At 41.4% G+C, this 20,408-nt stretch overlaps 1 protein-coding gene across 3 annotated transcripts in view; it reads left to right on the plus strand.

The window, feature by feature from the left end:
* Window positions 1-20,408, plus strand: part of pvrl2l (PVR cell adhesion molecule related 2 like) — a 324,556-nt gene that overhangs the window by 161,284 nt on the left and 142,864 nt on the right. Inside the window, exon 7 of one of the 3 annotated variants that reach the window (XM_004572648.6) lies at window positions 13,277-18,622. The exons of the other annotated variants lie outside the window; for them this stretch is intronic. Within the exon in view, the coding sequence (XP_004572705.1) occupies window positions 13,277-13,908 (632 nt within the window). The 3' untranslated portion in view covers window positions 13,909-18,622. Of the gene's footprint in view, window positions 1-13,276; window positions 18,623-20,408 lie in introns of those variants that run through there. 3 annotated transcript variants of the gene reach the window in all.

The following is a 20,408-nucleotide window of genomic DNA, read 5'->3' on the forward strand; positions in this document are numbered from 1 at the left end:
CCCTCCTCCCTCACTCACCCTTGTCTTTCACTCTCCTCTCTTCCGTGGTCCAGATTTGCTTAGAAATGAGTCATCCAACCACAAATCGCCCCATTTAAGAGGGAGGGAGCAGTGGAGGAGTGGTGGGTGACTTGGAGAGGGAGATGAATTGAGTGCGAGTGGGTGAGAGGGATTGAGAGAGAGAGAGAGAGGGAAGAGGGAGGCTGATGGCTGTTTTTCACTCAGCTGGTTTTGTTGATCAGTATCAGCAGCCAAGGTCTGGATGCAATCAGCTCCCTGCATTCAGCCAAGCAGAATGAGGCTAAAAATATATGTGACAGTGCACAACGCTGGCGCACACGCACACACGGATACAGTATCCAAATGGCATACGCACAGAGTGGCAGCGGTGCAAGTTCAATACATAATGCAGCACAGGCAGGGTGTAGAGGTAAGAGGACTTACCGGGGTTTTGGATTATGACACATGAGACTGCCGGTGCTCACATGTGTGTGCGTCTTTGTGCATGTGTCCGTGTCTATTAGCCAGGCTGTGCGATGAATTAATGAAGCTACAGACATGTAGGTGTGAGACATCACACTAATTATGCCAGCAGTGCTGTAGCCTCGCCATCAATAATGTTCATTAAACTACTGAACCCACTCAGGTTGACAGCTCTGGGTACGAGTGTGTGGAGAGCGAGTGTGTACGTACTGTATGCGTGTAACTGAAAAAGACTTACGCACACAAGCAGTGAGTAAGCACCACACTTGGATGATGGATCACCGCAGATTTGCATTAAACGCTTCTTCATGTGGACACGGCTGGCAGACAAAGACATTTTTTTATCATCTCTTCGTGTCCAAAGTTTTAGGCGGACTCCATAATCAATAAAAAAAAAGAACTAAAACATCCCACTCATAGCTGTCTTTCATTTACATAATATGCAGAATTTTCATAGTCGGAGAGGTGATGTGATTCTTGACAAATAAATGCATTCACACCACACATGGGTGGAGCATTTAACTAAAACCGCTTTTTGTATGCTTTTGGCATATAAGTGAAAACAGTGTCATTAAAGCTCCAACAAAAAACCACTGAAAATAAGACTCACTGCCATGCTGCAAGACCATGTGGTTCAGTTTGTTAAAAGTATGTTCCAACTGCAGCACTTCATCCAAAATTCCAGGGTTGTAGTACATTTATTTTGATACCTAGTAGCAAGCAGTTTCTCATCTCTGTAAAGCTGAGTGTTAACAAATTGAACCCCTGGGAAGCTGCAGCCCTGACCAATACTCAGTTGTTGCTTCATGTGTCCTCTCAGTGAGGGCTATAAACACAAATGGTAGAGGCAGTGAAATCTTTCCTTTCTTTCCCAGCAATTCTCTAACATGACAGCATGTGAACTACCGAGAAGTGTCCGGTAAATGAGCTTGTTGAGAGTGTTGTGACTTTTATTTACAAGCTGTGGTTTTCTTGTAATCAGGGAGCAAGAAAATAAATGAACAGTATAAAAAAATGTAACAAAGCAAACAAACCGGAGGTGCGATCACGTCCTTAGGCAGAACTCAAGAATCAAACTGCCTGCCTTTATATTACAGGGTTGTCTCTGTAATCACAGACCACCCTGCTGGCCCAGTGGGTAGTAAGTGCTCATTTTGCAAGCAGCAATCTGGGTTTGATTAAATCAGACTTACAATGCACACACGGTTTCACTGCAGTCTTTTACCTATAATAAGATTTAAAGGCTAATTGTAGAGACAGTTACAGTGAACATGACATCTTACAAGGCATGCAGTGATCCGGAGGCTCTTGACACCTCTAAGGTCAAAGCACTCATCATACAGGAGACACATATTTCTAAGGCATACCTAATTATCTACTGCTTGAGGATGTCACACAACCCTGTATAGTCATGCAAGAGAAGGTAGAAAATGTTAAGATGTGCTGCCTGAGAAGACATTTCCATTACATCTTAGGATGTGTGTGTGGGGAGGGGGGGATCTCAGTGGGTTATCCCGGCCTTTTTGTCAGATGACACCTAAACCAGATGTAAAATGCATATTATAAATGTGTATTATTTCCTGATGAATCCACATGAAGTGCAGTCTGAACATCAAGCTTGGCAAATGAAAACCAGTTGAAAGTAACCAGTTGAATGTTGAGCTTTCATTGTGCAGCACGGCCTTGTATATTATATTACAAGTACACTAGAAAGATTGAATGAACGTTTTGGTTAAGAACCCAGTTCTTAAGCAGATTTAACCCATGGATGTTTCAAACTGAATTGACACTGTTGAAAAGCTTGAACTGACCTTCATTTTTAGAGACTGAAGTTCTTCAGATTCGTTAAGGATGCTTCACTGTGCTGCGTGTTGTCCGGGTCCAGTTGTAGTGAAATAACATGTTAGAGCCTTTTTCGATGCACAGCTAAAACTGCTAATGGCCTCAGTTTTTGGCACTGCAACATGCACCACAGGTGTTCAACTCACCCAAATGGTGTTAGTGGATGTACATGTACTCGAAATCAATATCCAGTCCTGTTACCTCCATGCTGTTCCCTTACAATGTGTTTTTATGACTGCATTTTACAACTGTACAGTTAATCTGTGCTCAGTAAAATTGCTGGCTGGAGTTTATCCCCTCGGAGGCTTTACATTCCTGTGGTGTTGTGTCAGAGCTTGGTGTGTGTGTATGTGCGCAAATGTTAGCGTTTGTAAAAAGTTGAGGCGCTTTTGTTGTGTTCATACATGCTTGTGTGTTTCGCAGGAGCACACGCTTTCACCAAACGGGTGTGTACAGGGTGTAATTTTTGTGCACTTCAACTTCAGGCTAAGGGTGGTTATTAAGGTGAATGGAGCCAGGAGTGGGGGAAATGTGTGTGCTTTTGTGTGTAAGTGAGCCAGTTATTGAGTGTTTGTACGAGAGTCTGTGTGCGCAGCAGCTGGATGCTAAATAAGCATTGAGCTCGAACAGGAAAGTGGGGAGGTACTTGGGAAACCTCGTGAAGTTCATAACCCCTGCAGGGGGCCGCAGAATGGGGAAAAATGTAATTAGACTGAATGCGTGTGCGTGTCTTTGTGTAGGAATGGGTTGCACTGATGTGTGTGTGTTCATGCATGCAAGTTTAAATGTGGTTCTGTAGAAAAAGAAATGCAATACAATTTTCAAGGTGAAAGAAATAATTAACTTCGCCCATTTATTTCCACTTATACCCATCCTTCTATCTATTATCTGTCCAAGTGGTCGTTTATCGACACCCGCTACCTACACCCCCCGTCCCTGCCTTTTCCACTCTCTCCCTCCCATCTGTTTGTGCTTTTTCGTTTTTATGCTATCTGTTTGCTCTGTGTCAGAAAGCATCCATTTGAAATCCTGAGAGTCTGAGGAGAGAGAGCACAGTGAGGCTCAATGGGCCAAGAAAAAAGCCAAAAACCACATACTTTAAAAAAGCACTGCCTCTCCTCTCCCCTCGCCGACCCCTTCCTATGTCTCTTTTTTTGTAGTTTACAAGTTGTTGTTTTTTTTCTTGTCTTTGCCCAATCTCTGATTATTTCCTCGCTGATGAAAAGTGAGGGGAGAGAGAGAGGCAGAGATGAAAAGCACCAGCTAGAATCCATGATGAAGAGACAGAATCGAAGATGATTTAGGAAGGAAATTTCCTCCCTCACTACAGCATCAAGGGGTTGCATGAGAAAATGATTGAGATCGTCATGGAAACACCGGTAGTTGGATTTGTGTAAGACTTTGGTTGCAGGGCAAAAGAAATATGTGCGCACACAGGCATGTGTGCGTACAGGACCTGTCTGTGTGTGTATGCGTGAAGCTCGGGAATAATATGAGGGTAATTGAATAGATAGTGTAGCTCTGTGTCGTTATGTGCGTCTGCATCTGTGCAAGTCTGTGTCATCAATGGTGATTAAGCAAAGTCTGTGTGTGCGTGTGTGGTGTAGTGTGGTGTGCAACCACTGCAGCTGAGTTCAAGATATGACACAGAAACACACTGAAGGCTTTTAGTATCTCATTGCTAATAGCTGCTGGTGGGGGTTGTGCATTTGTGAATGTGTATGTGTGTGCTACTGTCTCTATGTATGAGTGATTGGGAGAGAAATGAAGAGCATTCATCACTGATAGAGTATACATATACGTGTATGTGTGTGACTGATGGCGTTTGGATGTATCTGTGTGTTTGTGTACAGTGGGTGGACGATAAAAGACAACCTGGATGTTTTTCATTAAACTTCAATGATTAGCGCACAAACTGTGACATAAAAGTGAACTCAAAGCCCCATTAAACATGGCACTACTACTTTCTTAATGTCATGTATTTCCCAGTGAGACACTAAAGGATTGTCCTTCTAAACTATAAAGAATTGTGTAACATTAAACTTGTGTACCTTTTAGCTTTGTCTGCAAAAGTAAAAGTATGCTTTGAGAGTATTACGCAGTCACTGTAACAGTACTAATTAAGTTAGAGGTTGTTATGATGACTCCGGTAACTTAAGGAGAAACCCTAAGAGCTTTAGTTAATAAATAATAATGTGTGGCCTGCAAAGACACTTAAACGCAGTTTAAAGTGTTTGAATTTAATGTTCAGTTAATTATTACACGCTACAATTACTAACTTCAGGGAACCACTTATTATTTTCTGAATGTGTTATTAATTCTAGTGCACAAACTACTCTTCGTGGACCCAGGTTAAACTCTAATTTATTCCTGACACAATTTGTGCTCCATACAAATCAGATAATATTAAAGAGAATAGTTTGAAATTTAGGGGATTTTTTTATAGCACTCTCACTTCTGAGCATTAGCTGAGATGACTAGACAGCAAAGCGAAATTATATTTCATTATATTATCTTCTCTTGGCTATTGGCTCCCTGTAAAATACTAATAATTCAGTAATTGAATTTAAAATTCTTCTCCTCGTGTAGAGTCCTGAATGATCAGACACTATAATATCAAAAAGACCTCATAGTGTTATAGTATCCAGATAGGTTGCTTCTCTTAGACTGTAGGCTTATTTGTGGTTCCTAATTTCCAGAAGTACAATGGGAAGCAGAGCTTTCAGCTATCAGTCTCCTGTCGTGTGAAACCAACTCTCGATTTGGATTCAGGAGACGGACACCCTCTGCACTTTCCCTTGTGATAAAGCTTATAGTTAGGGCTGGATCAGGTGACCCTGAACTATCCCTTAGGTATGCTTCTGTAGGCTCAGGCTGCTTAGGGAGCAATCCTTTCTCCCTCACCTCTCTCCCACAGTTTGTGTTTTGCCCTTGATCTCTCTGTACTCCTCTTTTCTCCCCTCTCTCCCCTCACCCCGAACCAGTCACAACAGATGGCTGCCCCTCCTTGAGCCTGGATACGCTGGTGGTCTCATAAAGGGTCGTCTGATTGTTGGTGTTCTCTCTTTCATTTTGGGATCTTTACCTTACACTATAAAGCGTTTTCGAAATGACTGTTGCTGTGAATTAGCACTATACATCAGTAGATTTTAATATATCACAGGGATGCACTGCAAAACAAAACTCCAGTTTGAAAAAAAAAAATGTCTGTTGTGAGTCTGAATTTGAAGCGTGGTGTGCGAAATCAGTCAAGTCCTTCACTGATTCATTCAGAAAAGAAAGGTTGTTTGAAGCGGTTGCAGCTAGAGAAATTCAAATCCGCACTGTCAGATGAAGTTTTTTCTCGAAGGTGATGGTTTTTCAGGAAGTAACACAAGAGCACCCCAGAATAAATGGATAATTATGAGACAAAGTAATTACAGTGATACCGAAATGCTTAAGGAAATGACCAGAAGCGTGACGAGTCAGATGCCGTTTGCATAAACTAGGTCATTAGATAGATAGATAGATAGATAGATAGATAGATAGATAGATAGATAGATAGATAGATAGATAGATAGAACTTTATTAATCCCTCGGGTGGGTTCCTCTGGGAAATTCGATTTCCAAAAAGCACAGCACCGACAGAAGTTTCAGAGTTACAGAATATTATATATATATATATATATATATATATATATATATATATATATATATATATATATATATATATATATATGTATATATTGTGCTGTAGTGTGTGTTTATGGGCACTATATGTGCATGTTTATATGATTGTTTGTATAAAGCAGACAATAAGAGAGATAAAAAATACTTGGCTATGTTTTACCTGTGTAAACTTATACAAGCCTTCCAATTAAAGTGTAAAAACCTCGTAAATCAGGTTTGCGTATGTGCTACATAAACACCTATGTATAGTTTGCCGTAATCGTATTCATAAGAACTCAGTTGGTTTGCGTTGCCATCCATGAGTAACTGCTGATGAGAGTCAGCTAGATGCCATTGTTGATAAAAGTCCTTCATGCAGACCCTTGTGTGTCTCTTTAATCATGCTTAATTTTAACCAGTCGACTTGCCCAAATTTTACAATCAAATCCCAGGAGCAATCTTTAAAAGTTTCCCTTTGTCCTAGTCAGCAGTGTTTACCTTCAGCTTGCTGCGTCAGTGGTAAAGGTTACATTAAAAATCTCTTCCTACAGTACGTCTGTGATTTCCAGTCCGTGCTGCCTCTGGGCCTCATTATCCAAGCATGATAACATTTAGCGTCTCCCTCACCTCTTCCACCTCCGCTCACTTCTGCCATGATTGTGAGCTTGTGCCTCCCAGACTGCTTATACATGAGTAAATCACAAGTAAACCGTGGGTTGTTTGTTCATGACTAATTTCATAAAGCACAACAAAACACGGTTTGAAGGTCACCTAGTTTCAATTAAAATAATTTATCGGTGACTTGGTTTAGAAACTGACTAAAACTCGTGTTTACAATTTCTTCTGGGAATAAAAATAAACCAAAGGTTAAGTGTGTTTAAAGCACAAGAAGGTTTTCATTAACTTATTATAAAGTGGAGCTTCCTGATGTTTGCCTTTGGGATGTGTTTTAATTTGGAAAAATAAAGTGACAACCAGACTGGCGATACCCACTCAGTGATTAGCACTGTTGCCCCACAGGAAGAGGGCTCTGAGGTTTTGGACCCAGCGTGGAGTTCTCTGCATTCTTGAACATTTTCCTCTGAGTGGACAGTTTCTTCCACCTTCCATCTTCTACGTTGATACTGCCTTTTTTAACATTCAGCTATTCAAGTAAAAGTTTAAAAAATGTTTTTAAAAAGAGGATATCGTGGGTAAACACAGAGGCCTTTTTGTTGCTAAAGATGGTCATTTGGTAGATCCTTCATCTTATCTGACTGCATTCAAATTGCTCCGGGAAAGCCGACGGTTAATGGGCGTGATGGTGTGTGAATGGGTCAGAGAGAAAGACACTGAAAAGTGTTTTGCAGTACTAAGCTAAGGCTAAGAGGCCCTATAAAAGTGTAGAACACTTACCACTTTTCACTTAGTAGCAGAGTGATGTTTCCATGTTTTATGCAGGCCTTCAGCGTAACCTTATAAACCACTAACTACAGTTTATTGGGTTGTTTGAAGTCATTTACATTTTTTTTGCCAAGATTTGTTTAACAAAGGTTAAAGATCGCCTTATTTATTCAGCAGGCACTTTATATATTCTGCATTATCTCTGATAAACTTGGAAGCAGTCTTGCAGAAAATGCTCCAGCTGAGCTCCGGAGAGCTGGTGAACTTTCCCTTAACATTGCAATTACTTGCATTTTTGGACCTTCTCAACCATCTAAAGTTTATATCACTTGGGTAGGAGTTACATTTTCTAGACATATACTGGTCTACAGATAAAATAATTACTGCAGTCATGTAAAAGATTTAGTTTTTCAAAGGATCTCTACGGTGGCCCTGAAAGGCCAAAACGGACTGCAACTTAAGAAAACACCAGCAATAAGAAAAATGCTGCAAAAGCACACAAAACACAACGGAAACAGGAAAAACGAAAATGGAAATAGGAAGAAGGAAAACAGAAACAGGAAAAAACAGATTTCCAAAAGCACCAACGGACCAGTTGCAGGAACCAAAATATGCTAAGAATTGCGCTGGGAGACACTTGAAAGAAGTGGAGGATCTATCGGTTTTGTGAGGAAAGAAAAGATGAGAGGTAAGTGTGTTAGCCTGACTATTAGCCAGAAAAACCGTCATCAGTATTATATGAATCATGAGATTAAAACACACTTACCTAGCATATTTTGGTTCCTGCAACCGGTCCGCCGGGTTATTGTCTCCCCAGAAACACTTCCCTTGTGCTTTTTGTTTTTTGTGTGCTTTTGGAGTGTTTTTCTTATTGCTGGTGTTTTCTTAAGTTGCAGTCCGTTTGGCCTCTCAGGGCCACCGTAGATCTCTGCAAAAACTAAATACACCCTTACTGATTCCTGATAGCAACCAAGTGCTGCTAATCAAATGCACATGATTAAAAGATCATCAGAAAGTGTGAGCAACTCTATGAGAGCAGAGGAACTCTGTTTGATTGTTTAAAGAATTCAGAAAAATAAAAAGCTGGTACTTCTGTATGTGGTCCTAATCTGGGTACCCATTTGACTTTTTGTAATCTGAATTTAGTCATATGTGAATTTCTTCAAATTCTTCATCAACTTGCATCAACATTTCCCACAATTCAGCAGGAATCACTTAGTGGAAAAAACTAAATGTCAGACAGATGCTCTGTCACTGACAATGGTTTTGCTCACTTTTGTTTTGCCTTTTTTGGGAGGCTGTTAGGGTTTTTGGGGTATATTCATGGATGCGCTTTTACATGTCCTTGACCAAAAGCTGCTTTTAATTAGAATCACTCCTTGCTGTGGAGCTTCAACAGTGATGGCCTCTGGCTCGTGCTGTATGAGTGGAGCCTTCAGTTCTGAGAATCAAAACAAGGAGAAAGGAAGGAGAGGTGTGGTGAAGGAGATTCATGAAAGGTTATTAAGTTTCTACTACTTTCATACGCCTTACACCATTTCCCCCCCTCCCTCTGTTTGTCTCTCTCGCTCAGCCCTTCTAACTCTTTCCACCTTGCCTCCTCACATCCTAAATCTTCTCATTTAGATTATCCCTACTGCAGTGAGTGTAACTGAGTAGCAATGGGTAGTTTTCATGGTTTTCTCTCTCTCTTTCCTTTACTCTCCCCCTTCCTTAATCTCCTCCATGTACATGACACTAATACAGAGACTGATATAAGCCCCCCTGCCTCTCTCTATGACATTTATCACTGTGCTTCTTAATGCAGGCAGGCTGCCTCTGTTGATGAGAAATAAGGATGACAAGCATGGCCTATTTTCTAGCTAACGGTCTTTGCTATTTTCCACTTTTTTGGGAGGAAATATGCTTGCAGAGAAGTGTTTACTAAAGCATCTCATAAGGCAGTTGACAAGAATTTGACAGTCATGTTGATCATACATCTGGCACGTTTTTTGTCAGAGCTGATGGGATCCATTAGTGTTTCAGATCATGCAAAATGATTTCAGACAGTGCCTGGAGAAACACTAAATCTGATAAATGAACATTAAAGATAAATACACTTCTACCATTTTTATAAGCCATTCACTATCCTGGTGTCTTTATGAAATCAAATGTACTTATCCTAGTGATTCACCTGTCACTTCTACCAATTTACCATGCTCTGTCCAGCATAAATGTGCTATGTTATAGCAACAAAAAGTTAAATCTGATAGTAAGTTAAAAAGTCCATGTATAAAACTTGTCCATCGAGGAATCAAAACTTGACTTTTTGAAGAAAAACGTACAGTATTGTGTCGAGATCCAGTCACATTAATCATCTGGTCGTTTCCTCTCCACCTCATAGTAATTTCAGGACTCATGTGTGGTAGGGATCTTCATGTCTAACTAAGCTAACATGAAGTCAGATTCACCGCAGCTGCAACCAGAGGTCCAAAATATGTCTAAAGGGATCTCTGTGCTTCCCACTTCACTTCCTCTATCACTAAACACATTCCTTATTACTTTGTCATCCCAAACACTTATCTTATCTTATCTGATGATCATTTCCTTGGTTAGTCAGTGAGTGATCCACTGCTTGCTCATCATGTGACAACAACCAAGACGGCAAAGGCCAAAATGACAAACTCACAGCTTGAAAATGGGAGTTTAAAAACCTGCATGGTGATTTTCATACAGGTCTGTGGGCCGCCCTTTGGTTCTGTCTGAAGATTAATCATCTCCTACAAGGTTTTTTAACACAGTCCATCCCATTTTTAAGTCAAACAAACCCTGTTTTTTCATTGCTTTGATTTAATGCTATGATTTTTTTTTGGTAAAACACTCGTGCAGTGAGCATAAGTTTATGCTTTTGTTTTACAATGTGCATTTGAGAAAGCCACAGAGAAATTTACAAAAGAATATATAAAAAATTGTAAAATGTATAATATATAATTATATATTAACCTCTAAAAAAAGAAATGTTGCTTGGCTTTCCCTGCCAAAAATTCCCCGTGGTTCACCGACAGCTGGTTTTAAGTGTGTTCATTAAGTTGAACCTGTTCCCCTACTCAAAATGACCTTTCAGACATTTAGTCCTTTTCATTAATCTGACAGCAAAATTATGTGTGTTGGCTTCATGTCCTAATGAGCTGTTCGTTTTCTGTAAAAGCAGCCCCGCATAGTAAAATTGACATATCGCTCTCTACATTTACACACGTCTGAACAAACACCGTGACTAGGGAATTGCTTATTTTACTGGAGAATGCCACTAACAAGCACAACAAGCAAATAATAGCACATTATCTCACCAAATAAAATTAAGGCATGGTCACGTGCATTGTGATGCATTTTCCCAGTTCCAAATCAAGAAGAGCGATCTCTGTCTTGCATACAAGGATCAGGGCAACTCATCTCTTCAGCGCACACATGCACAGGCTCAAGTGACAGCTTTCAAGAGAATTAAACATTCAAAAGTGTGGCTACACTTTACCAGAGTCGCTGCTGACAACGCTTAATAGCGAGTACAAGTGCTGAATGAAGTGCAAAACATCAACATGATTTATGTCCGAATGACAGAATGTCACCGCTTTAACAGATTGATGAAGCCAGCAGTTTTACATATCCTGTCTGAAAAGGGCAAAAAAGAACAAGACGACTGGCATCCGGCTGTCAAACAAGCAACAAAGTTCCCATCCGCGAGATCATTGCTGTTTAAATATCAGCCACCACCCCTTAGCTATGGACTTCGAGAGAAAATTGGAAAGATAATCACGCTGCTCCTGCATGTGACCTCAGACTTAATGAAAAATGAACATGCCAGCTCTAATGGGCCTTTGTAGGAGCATTGTTCTTTATAGCCTATACAGAATAATAGATTTTTAAGCACTTGATTAACAGAAGGACGGCAGCCACCAAAGACCTTCCACAAAAGGCCATTATTCAGCTGTCTCTCACTCAGGCACTTGATAAATGCCACTAATGCTTAAAATATAAATGGCACAATAAATATAAATAACACTTTGGCCCACATGTTGTGTTTCCATGCCAATCTGTAAGTTTGCAAAGAGAGAGGAAACTAGGACAGGGAAAGTTGGATTCATCATCCTTAATGCCTTCTGTCACTTCAATTGGATATTACCAGACACTGTCCCCTAATTTAGACATCATATCCTGTCCCTAGAGCCCCGCCTCATTCGCCCAACCCGTCTGTCTCACCCTGGCATAACCCTAATGCATCCCCATGTGAGACCAGAGCAAGTGTGTTTGAAATCAAACTGAGACCTCTCCTTTTATCTCCCTTCCCCTCTTGTCTGCTCTTCTCTGTCTCTCTCCCAAACACTCTTCCTAGTCCTTTTTCTCTCCTCTTGCTCAATTCCTCTCTGCTTTTATCTCCACTCTTTTTTCTCCTACACCATCAGAATGAACAATTTGTATGAATCACAGGCTCTCTATCCAGGCTCACTTATAGTGACATCCCCCCACTGGTTTTGTTAGCAGAACTCCTGCTCGCTAGCTCCATACACATCATTATTTGATGTCCAATGTGATTTCACTGAAAGAAAAAAGAACGTCACTGCCTCAGTGGCGCTGCCCTGGCATGTAACCCCACACAATGATCATTTCAGCCAACCTCAGATTGTTTGATTGGCATTCACTGCTGTGTTTGCCAGGAGTGCTGGCAGTACATTGCTGTTATTTGCATAAAACAGGAAGGGGCTCAGATTCCCCTGCTGTTCCACGTTTCGCTGCCCTTGCTGCACCCCAAAGAAATATCTGAATGTGATTCGCAGACAAGAAATTATAAAAGACAAGAGAATCATATTAGCTGGCCTTGTGCAGTTTTGCACTAATACTCAACACTTCTCCTTTCCTGGTTTGAGACTTTCTCTCTCTCCACTTTTTAGCCCAGCGTGAGTCTTTCCGTACAAATCCTACCCATTTTTCTCTCTGTCATACTCCTACATAGAATCCTTTTAAACATGTCCTGGTAGGAGTCTTGCTCCACAGTGTGAACCTTTTACCTTCGTGTGCTGCTGATCAGTGAGATCTGGATTTGGTCCTGGGTTGACAGCGGGCGATCGCTCTCCCTGTGGTTTGACTAGCTGACCAATAAGGGAGGCAGACGAAGGACGCGGTTCAAGCAGAGGATGGGATGATAAGCAGGAAGGAAAGGAATAAGGAGGGGTTTTAATTGAGAGTAGGAAAGAAAGAGAGGGTAAATATAGAAGGGATTAAGCATTGTGGCACTTAACAGTAATGACTGTGCTCTTATTTAACCCTTTCCAAGTAACTCCTCTGCCTGTCTGTCCTGTGTATCTGTCTCTGTGTGTCTGTCTGTGTGACTCTGCTGGCTCTAAACCTCTAACCTGCGGCAAAGTCGGCACAATACTCGAAATAAACCGCTTTTTTTCTAAATCCTTCTCTCATTTTTGTTTCAATCTTCAACTGAAACGTGTGGAGAGGCAAACCTGGCTCACACCAACATGAAGTATAGAACCAAGGATCATCTCAGTAGTAAAGGCTTTGCCCCAGCTGGCAAAGGGGGGAAGGGCAGCAAAAACTGAAGTGCCAGCAGCTGGACTGAAATGCATATAGAGCAAAATGTCTGAAAAATGCAGCACAACAAGCCTCTGGGAGAGAATGAATGAGTGCCATTCAGCCTGATCCCAGCAATGACTGACTGCACCCTCACCAAGGGATTACACTGAGAAGAACATTACCACACACTTGTAAGAGGATTGTAACACACGTAGAAGAAGACACTACTCCTATCACTACAGCACACTCACAATAAGAGAAGAACTGTCAATACCTCCTCCAAAACAGCCGTCATTTCCTTCATTTTTCTTTTCCTCCACCCATTTTTCCATCCCTCCTTCCAACCCCTTCATCCCCTCTGCAGAAGCCTTGGAGGATCCATCCAGTGCCGGTGTAGTGGCAGGCGCAGTGATCGGCTCCCTTCTGGCTCTGCTATTGGTTGTTGCGCTCATTGCCGTCCTCCTGACCCGCAGCCGCCGGCAGCAGAGGCGCGGGTACCCCAGCAGTGGGGACTCCATTGCAACAGGCAGCGGTGGAAGCAATGGCGGAGACTATGGCAACAAAGCCCGTCTGCTCTTCAGCAACTCCGGTAACAACAGCAGCAAGAATGGGACTGGCACAAACAACAACGGGCCCATCTACACGTATCGGGAGGGCTGCGATGCCACGGGAACTCTAACAGAAAAGGCCAACGACTACCACCATCATCATCTCCACCACGCCTCAACCGGCAACGCTCCTACTGCCCATGACATCCTTCTTAGCAGTGAGATGGATGAAGCTGAGAGGAGGAAGTTTGACCTCGATGACAGCATGGAGGAAGAAGAGGAGCGATACGACAGATTTGGAGGAGCGGGCGGAGGCGGAAACATTCTGCCTCCAGCCTATCACGTCCACCGAGGCCACGCTGGCGAAGAAATGGATGTGTACCTGGACGACGACATGGAGTCTCAGAGAGACGGCTCTGTTATTTCCCGGACTGCCATTTACGTCTGAGGAAGAAGGGGACGGATGGAAACGGCAAAGGCTGAAGATAAGGAAAGGAGATGTAGTGGAGGAAGTGGTGCATCCGAGCCAGCCCCTTTCACCTCTAAACAAATCAGCATCACCTCCATTAGCTAGACACCTGCCTGCTTATCATTCAACCTGATTAAAGATCTGCCATCAGTTATATCCTCTCAGCCTGACAGTGACCGTATACTTTGATAAAAGGTGGATTTAGCGAAAAATAATAAAAGGTTGTTGTTAGGCTGATAAAGGAAGACTTGCAGTGGAAATAGTGCACTGTGGCTGAATATGTGACTGTGTTTAACTGTGCCATGGAGAAGATTGGATTCAGTGTCACGGGAATAAAAAAATACTGCCAAGAGCAAAAAAAGCTACAGTAACTCTGACGCAATGCTGCTTATTGCTACGTTCTTGTTTCTTCGGCTTTGCTGTGTGATTATGTGCTGAGTGACTAAACTGTTTGTATTTTATACCTTACCAGAAAATGTAATCAGCAAAATCTGAAGCACCATAATCACTTAAGAAAAAATCACCACTATCCAAAACTCGCCTTTCTGCTTCAAAAGAAAATAAAAATCGTCATCACGTTGAACTCTGTGTTAAACTGTCCGAAAGGCTTCTGTGGATCTTGCTGACGCGATGGAGATGCCAGCTCTTCTGACTTCACTCGAGGCATTTCGAAACTTGAAAAGGCCAAACTTGTTTCTGTTAATCCCAGAGACGACTTTGTTTGGGCTTACTGTGACTCCGGGTTCCCGCTGCACCCCGCGACACCACATGGTTTCCTGATGGGTGCCGCTGAAGCGAGAGCCACCAAACTGAGTAACATAACAGACTTAACAGTATGTGCTAATGTGTGGCTGGCTGTGGTGTTAATGATGTGCATCATCTATATATTGGGCGCCGTTTCACGATAGCACAGTTGTTGTTATTGTTGTTGTTGTTGTTCTAGTTGTTGTTGTTACTGTTGTGTAATGGTGTTGATCTCGCTAAGGAAAAGATGCACCGACACACTCGGGGGTTTCACACAGTTCCACATTGGATCGGTAATGACTCATTTAATGAATTTAAAAAAGATTATTTGTTTCCGACTCAACTTTTTCCCTTTCCAGTTTAGTTTTCTCCGTGTTATCGCCATCTTTATTTCCCCCCTTTTCTATCCACGCCATCTCGTTCTGTTCCACATGAATTCTAAGCGATTTGTATATTGTCCTTTCACTCTGTCCCACACACATTACATCTCTCCCTCTCATTCTGGGCTTTCTTTATTTACATAATGGGCGGCTTAGACTGCCGCAATGACTGTGTGCAGGGAGAAGGGGATAACTTGTATTTATATTCCTATCTGGGTCGCATTCAATGAGGCAAAATATTCACCGGCTTTGTTGGGGGCTGCTGTATTTCATGTATTCATTTTCCATGTCCCGCCGAATGTTCTTACGCCATGTAGCGGATTATTCCGTGTTCGGAGCTCTGATTGGACAGAAAGACACAGTCCAAGATATATTTCAAGAGAGGATGTGAAAACATTCAAAATTAAATCCTAAACTCTCAAGCCTTTGTTTCTTGTCCACTGCAGAAGTACAGGTAGTGGTACATGTCTGGTTAAAATAAGTGACCCATCTGTTGACGGGGCGCAGACGTTTCACTTTTCCGGAAGATAATAGTGCCGGGGAATTTCTTGAACGTGCAAATATGCATTGGAAAAGGTTACATATTTTCATGATTTTTGTTTGACTTTGTTTTATTAAGGTACTTCTCTGAACTGTTGGTAGAATGGATTTTTTCCAACACATTTGTTAAGACATAACAAGAATTGGAAACTGACACTGAGCTCATATATTGTTGGAACATTTTTGCCTTATTGATTCAAAGGTTTTTCCTGCTCATATTTTTATTGTTAGACATCCAAATGGTCTTTTGTGTGTATGTGTGTGTTTTTTTTAATTAAGTCTTGAATCACTTGTCTTTATTATGCCAAACTGCTTGCGATGGCACAATTGGAAGATCTGGGCAGGGAAATCTTACAGCTCAGACAGACGTCTTTTGAGATGCAACGACAGCCAACAAGGACACAGTTAAAGCGTAATAGAGGAGTGGTGCCTAGATGCTTCAGCAGCTGAACTGAGCACATCTTCTGCTTTTCAAGCTCCCTATGCTACATCACAAACACGCACTGGATTACTATAGATGTGGTGTGTTTGATTCGGGTGGTGTTTGTTTTGCAGCTGAGAGTACAGTCAGTAAATCCAGAAATGAAAAACAGTTTGGTATTAACAGTCATTTACACTATAGAGTATTTTAGAAATATTTATGAAAAAAGGGAATCTTTAAGGAATGTGATTATAGTTAATCACGGAGCAGTCAGTACATTTAGAGCGGGGACCGTTTATAGAAAGTTATTTTTCAAATTTACATTGTAAATCTATCGTATTTCATTATGATTATTTTTTATGTCTAAGTGCTTTGTAAGAGTATTTTGTCATGAATAACGAAGACATTATTGCCCAACATGGAATATCTGTGGGTTGTAGATCTGAACATGGACTTGTTTGTGAAATGAAAGCAGAGATATTTAAAAGTCAAAACCTTATTGATTTTTTTTGGTGTGTGTGTGTGTGCGTGTGTTTTTAAGAAGACTGTATCAGCTCTACTCCCACCCAAGTCCTGAGCAGGTCCCTTGTTGTTGATTGTTGTTGAACATTATGCGCTGTGCAATCTGTTGTTCTGTAATTGAGACAGTCCTATCTGCTATGTTACAAAGCATTTCAGTGCAGACATTTCATGAAGCCTCACAGTGTGTTTTGACAAGTTGCCAATTAATCTCAGAAGCAGCCATGGTGTTCTTTTGGTTGTCACATGTACTACATGTAGTAGGACTTGTTTATTGTATCCCTGGAGAGAAGTTTGGGTTTAAGTATTTAAGTGTATTTTCTACTCCGTCGGGTGCATGCATGCTCCAAGGTCCTTACTTTTAAACTCTGGAACTCCAAAATATGAAAAAGTCATTTTCTGATTGTCATGCTTCAGATACACTGTATCGTCTAATGTATCTTATTCAGTACTAAGAGATATTTTTTTAATGCATTTCTGTATTTTCCAAGTGAAAATAAGCCCCTCCTCCTCCTTTTTTACTGTATAATGTGTTAATGATTTTCACCCTGAAAATGAAACTTTTTTTGGAGGCACTCGCTTTCATCCCCCTCCAGCATATTTACCCTCAATTTGGCCAATGCATGCCTCGACGCATCTTTTCTCTTAGGGGTTCTCACAGCGCCATAATTTTAAACAGTTGACTGTGATCACAACTTTGCGCCTAATTAGTCCCGGAGTCTTGTACCATGGATGCACCCTTAGTGAGAAAACTCATCATCATTCATAACTTTTGTTTTTGCACAACCCATTTTCAATAAAAGAAAATCTTTCTGAGATAATTCCCTGTGGAAAAACTGGTAATTAATTAAGCAGAGCTGTCTTATTAGACTATAAATATCAGACTCTCACAACTCTTTTAGGGTTTTCTTAGAACTCAGCACATTTCACAGCACAATGTAGTGCAGTGCACCTGCTCTGGATATTTAGCCTCTTTAACAGACGGGCCACAGGACCCACAGGTTTTGCGATTTTAAGGAGCAGTACGCTCTATGTGTTACAACAGTGTCCTTTAAGTTCATACTTTTGCACATTGTTACATCTGCTTACACAGCATGTAATACTTTTGCTTGCCATGCAGCACAATGCCCCATTTAAAGCTGGCATTAATGTGGGATTTGTATCTGGATAATGGCTTTCAATCCACAGACCTCTGGATTTAGACCTTTTATTTAAACATATTCTAACAGTTTTGATTCTAACTGCATGTGCATGCAAAGAAGTGAGGAAAATGTGACTAAAATGACACTTTTGTAAACTGTTACTGATCAAGGGACATTGTGCATTAGAAAGACATTTAATTATACAGTAATCACTTTTTGTGCAGACTTATTAACCAAACCTAAGCTTGCAGGAAGAGGCAAGATTACATCCTTAGGTAACATGCTTAATTACTTTCCTCAACTCCTCTCTTCATACCTTAGCCACCTTAGATGCAAGCAAAGAAGACAAGGAAGAGACCAGAGGAGAGACGAGTTGAGGCATTTGGCATATATTGAAACTGGACAAACTAGCTTCATTTTAAAGGTTTATATCAGTTAAATAAGACAACTTACAAAAACAAAAGAAACATGGTTTGTGTTTTCCAGCTCCATGTTGCACCTGTTTTTATACATCACAGTTAAAAAGACTTTCACAAAAGATACACCCGTGCATCTTATCTGGCATCTTCTCCTGTAAGCCTTCTCACTTCTTAAGATTCATTTCTGGAACCTGCACAATACACAGGCAGGGGGAAAAAAGGCAGGCGAACAGGAACAAAATGAAGAAATGAGAAAAGACCATTGCATTTTCACCTGGAAGATTTGCAATCGCAGTTCAAGTCAGACAACCTCCAAAAATGTCAGTTCTAATAATGCATTCTGTTTGATTTCGCACCTTCCAATACTAGGTGCTTTTCCATCATCCAGAAACACATCAAAATTTTATACAGGATGCAAAAAGTTTTGTAGCGTCCCTCAAGAACATCTGCTTATAGAAACTTAACAAGAAGAAATTCTGTTTTCATATTTACTGTATATGATTTAAAAATATGCTAATATGACTTTTTTATATTAAGTGAATCGGACTACTCTTGGCCTGTCCGGTGAGTTGGAAATGGGGCCATGCTTGTTACAAATGTCCTCTTCTGAGCTTTTGTTTGCCACCCTGACTCACATGGTGCGTGCTCTGGGAGGTTGTGGTCCTGAATGCAACCCCTGTAAAGTCTCGTCCTTGCTGCTGTGTGTGCGGCACACAAGCTAAGCAAAGCACACTGTAACAGGTCACTTGGCTCTGTCGGAGGGAAAGAGACTGGAACGAAGGGAGGGGAGGATCGAGAATGAGGGTGGTAGCTCAATGCTCCGCCTGGGGAATGCCAAATAGGCCTGGAGTGAGGAGAGAGAAAGGAGGACTTTTTCTTCTCAGATCAGAGAAACTGAGAGTCAGAAAAGACGAGACAGAACAGCAACTGAAACCTCAGCTCCTGCAGAGAGGATGAGAAGACATCTCGAGGTTTTTTTTGTAAACCACCTGAGACCAGAAACATTTGAAACACTGTCATTTATTCACCATCAAGCCTGGAGTTAGAGATGGGCAGATTTGTTGGTTGTGGAGCCCAATTGGTTGGCTGCAGCACAAAGATGGCAATGTGTGTGAAAGGAATAAGAGATTGGCAAGATGGAATTTACAGCTCTGACAATGAAAGCTTGAGGTGCGTAGGAAGTCTCTAAGGAGTCTTTCTGAGTACTATGCCACCTCTCCACTTGGCGATTGGCGGCTTCCACCCAACAACAACTGACAGTCCTTTTCAACCCGGCCAATTAGTGAAAAAAGCCTGTCCTGTTTAGCTTTCTTCAGCGCAGTCTATCTGCGACAGATCTTTTTAATTGTAAAGAAATGTTCAGCAGTCCTCCAGAGACCCTTGTGCAGGGGCGGAATTGTATATATTCTCCTTTTTCATATTCCATCTCTCTTTGCTTCTGCTTTAGCACCCAGTACAAGCTGTTCCTGGCATGTTTAATTCAGTAGAAGGCATAAAAGTGTTCTGCATTATCTTTCTCTGCTTTGGTTTAAAGGAAGAGGAAGACGGCAAGACAGAAAGAGAAGGAGAGGGAAGGGGATAGAGGGGAAGAGAGTAAAGCGAGAAGAAGAAGAGGCCTATTAGTTATTGAGCTTGGCTTTTCTTGTTAATCCAGTTAAAGCCGAGCCTCTGCCGGGCCAGCTGAGACTTCAGCAGATGTGGATAAAGTTTCTTCCTTCCAACACTGGTTAGAGGAGATCTCATTGTGCTCTGTAACCAATTTACTTAACGCAGCACTGTCCTGCTTTCCTGCTTCTCCGGATACCTTCCTCTTCTCCCACAGTGCTGCTCTTGCAGTGTTCTGTGCTATACTTAGGGATGTAATTCGTCATGGCTTTTTTTTTCATCCAGGTTATTTCAGGTTCTGGAGATGTGCACTCATATGAATGGCTATTCATTTCAAATGAAAGCTTTTCACTTGTGTTTTTGCATGCGGGAAATCTTCAATAGATTGAGATGAATCACTTCACGTATTTCTCTCATTTTTTCACACACACAGCCCCGCAAGATGAGTTGAAGTGCTCATTCAAGAAACTCTGCATTTTTCCTTTTGTATCCATGTTGTTTTTTGTGGTCTCCAACTAGTTTTGAAAGTGACTCGACTCAACACAATCTCAAACACACATATATTTAGATACATTGTTTAGAGTTTGCTGAACTTTTCCACAATATTTTGGGCACCTCTTGACCTCAGCAAAAATAACTCCAATTCAGAATCGCTGCTGTATAAGATATCTTTGCACATGTTCTTCTGCACATCATCTGCTGCAGATTA

This window comes from Maylandia zebra, linkage group LG22 (genome assembly GCF_041146795.1).
Source record: "Maylandia zebra isolate NMK-2024a linkage group LG22, Mzebra_GT3a, whole genome shotgun sequence".
In the NCBI taxonomy this organism is placed as follows: Eukaryota; Metazoa; Chordata; class Actinopteri; order Cichliformes; family Cichlidae; genus Maylandia; species Maylandia zebra.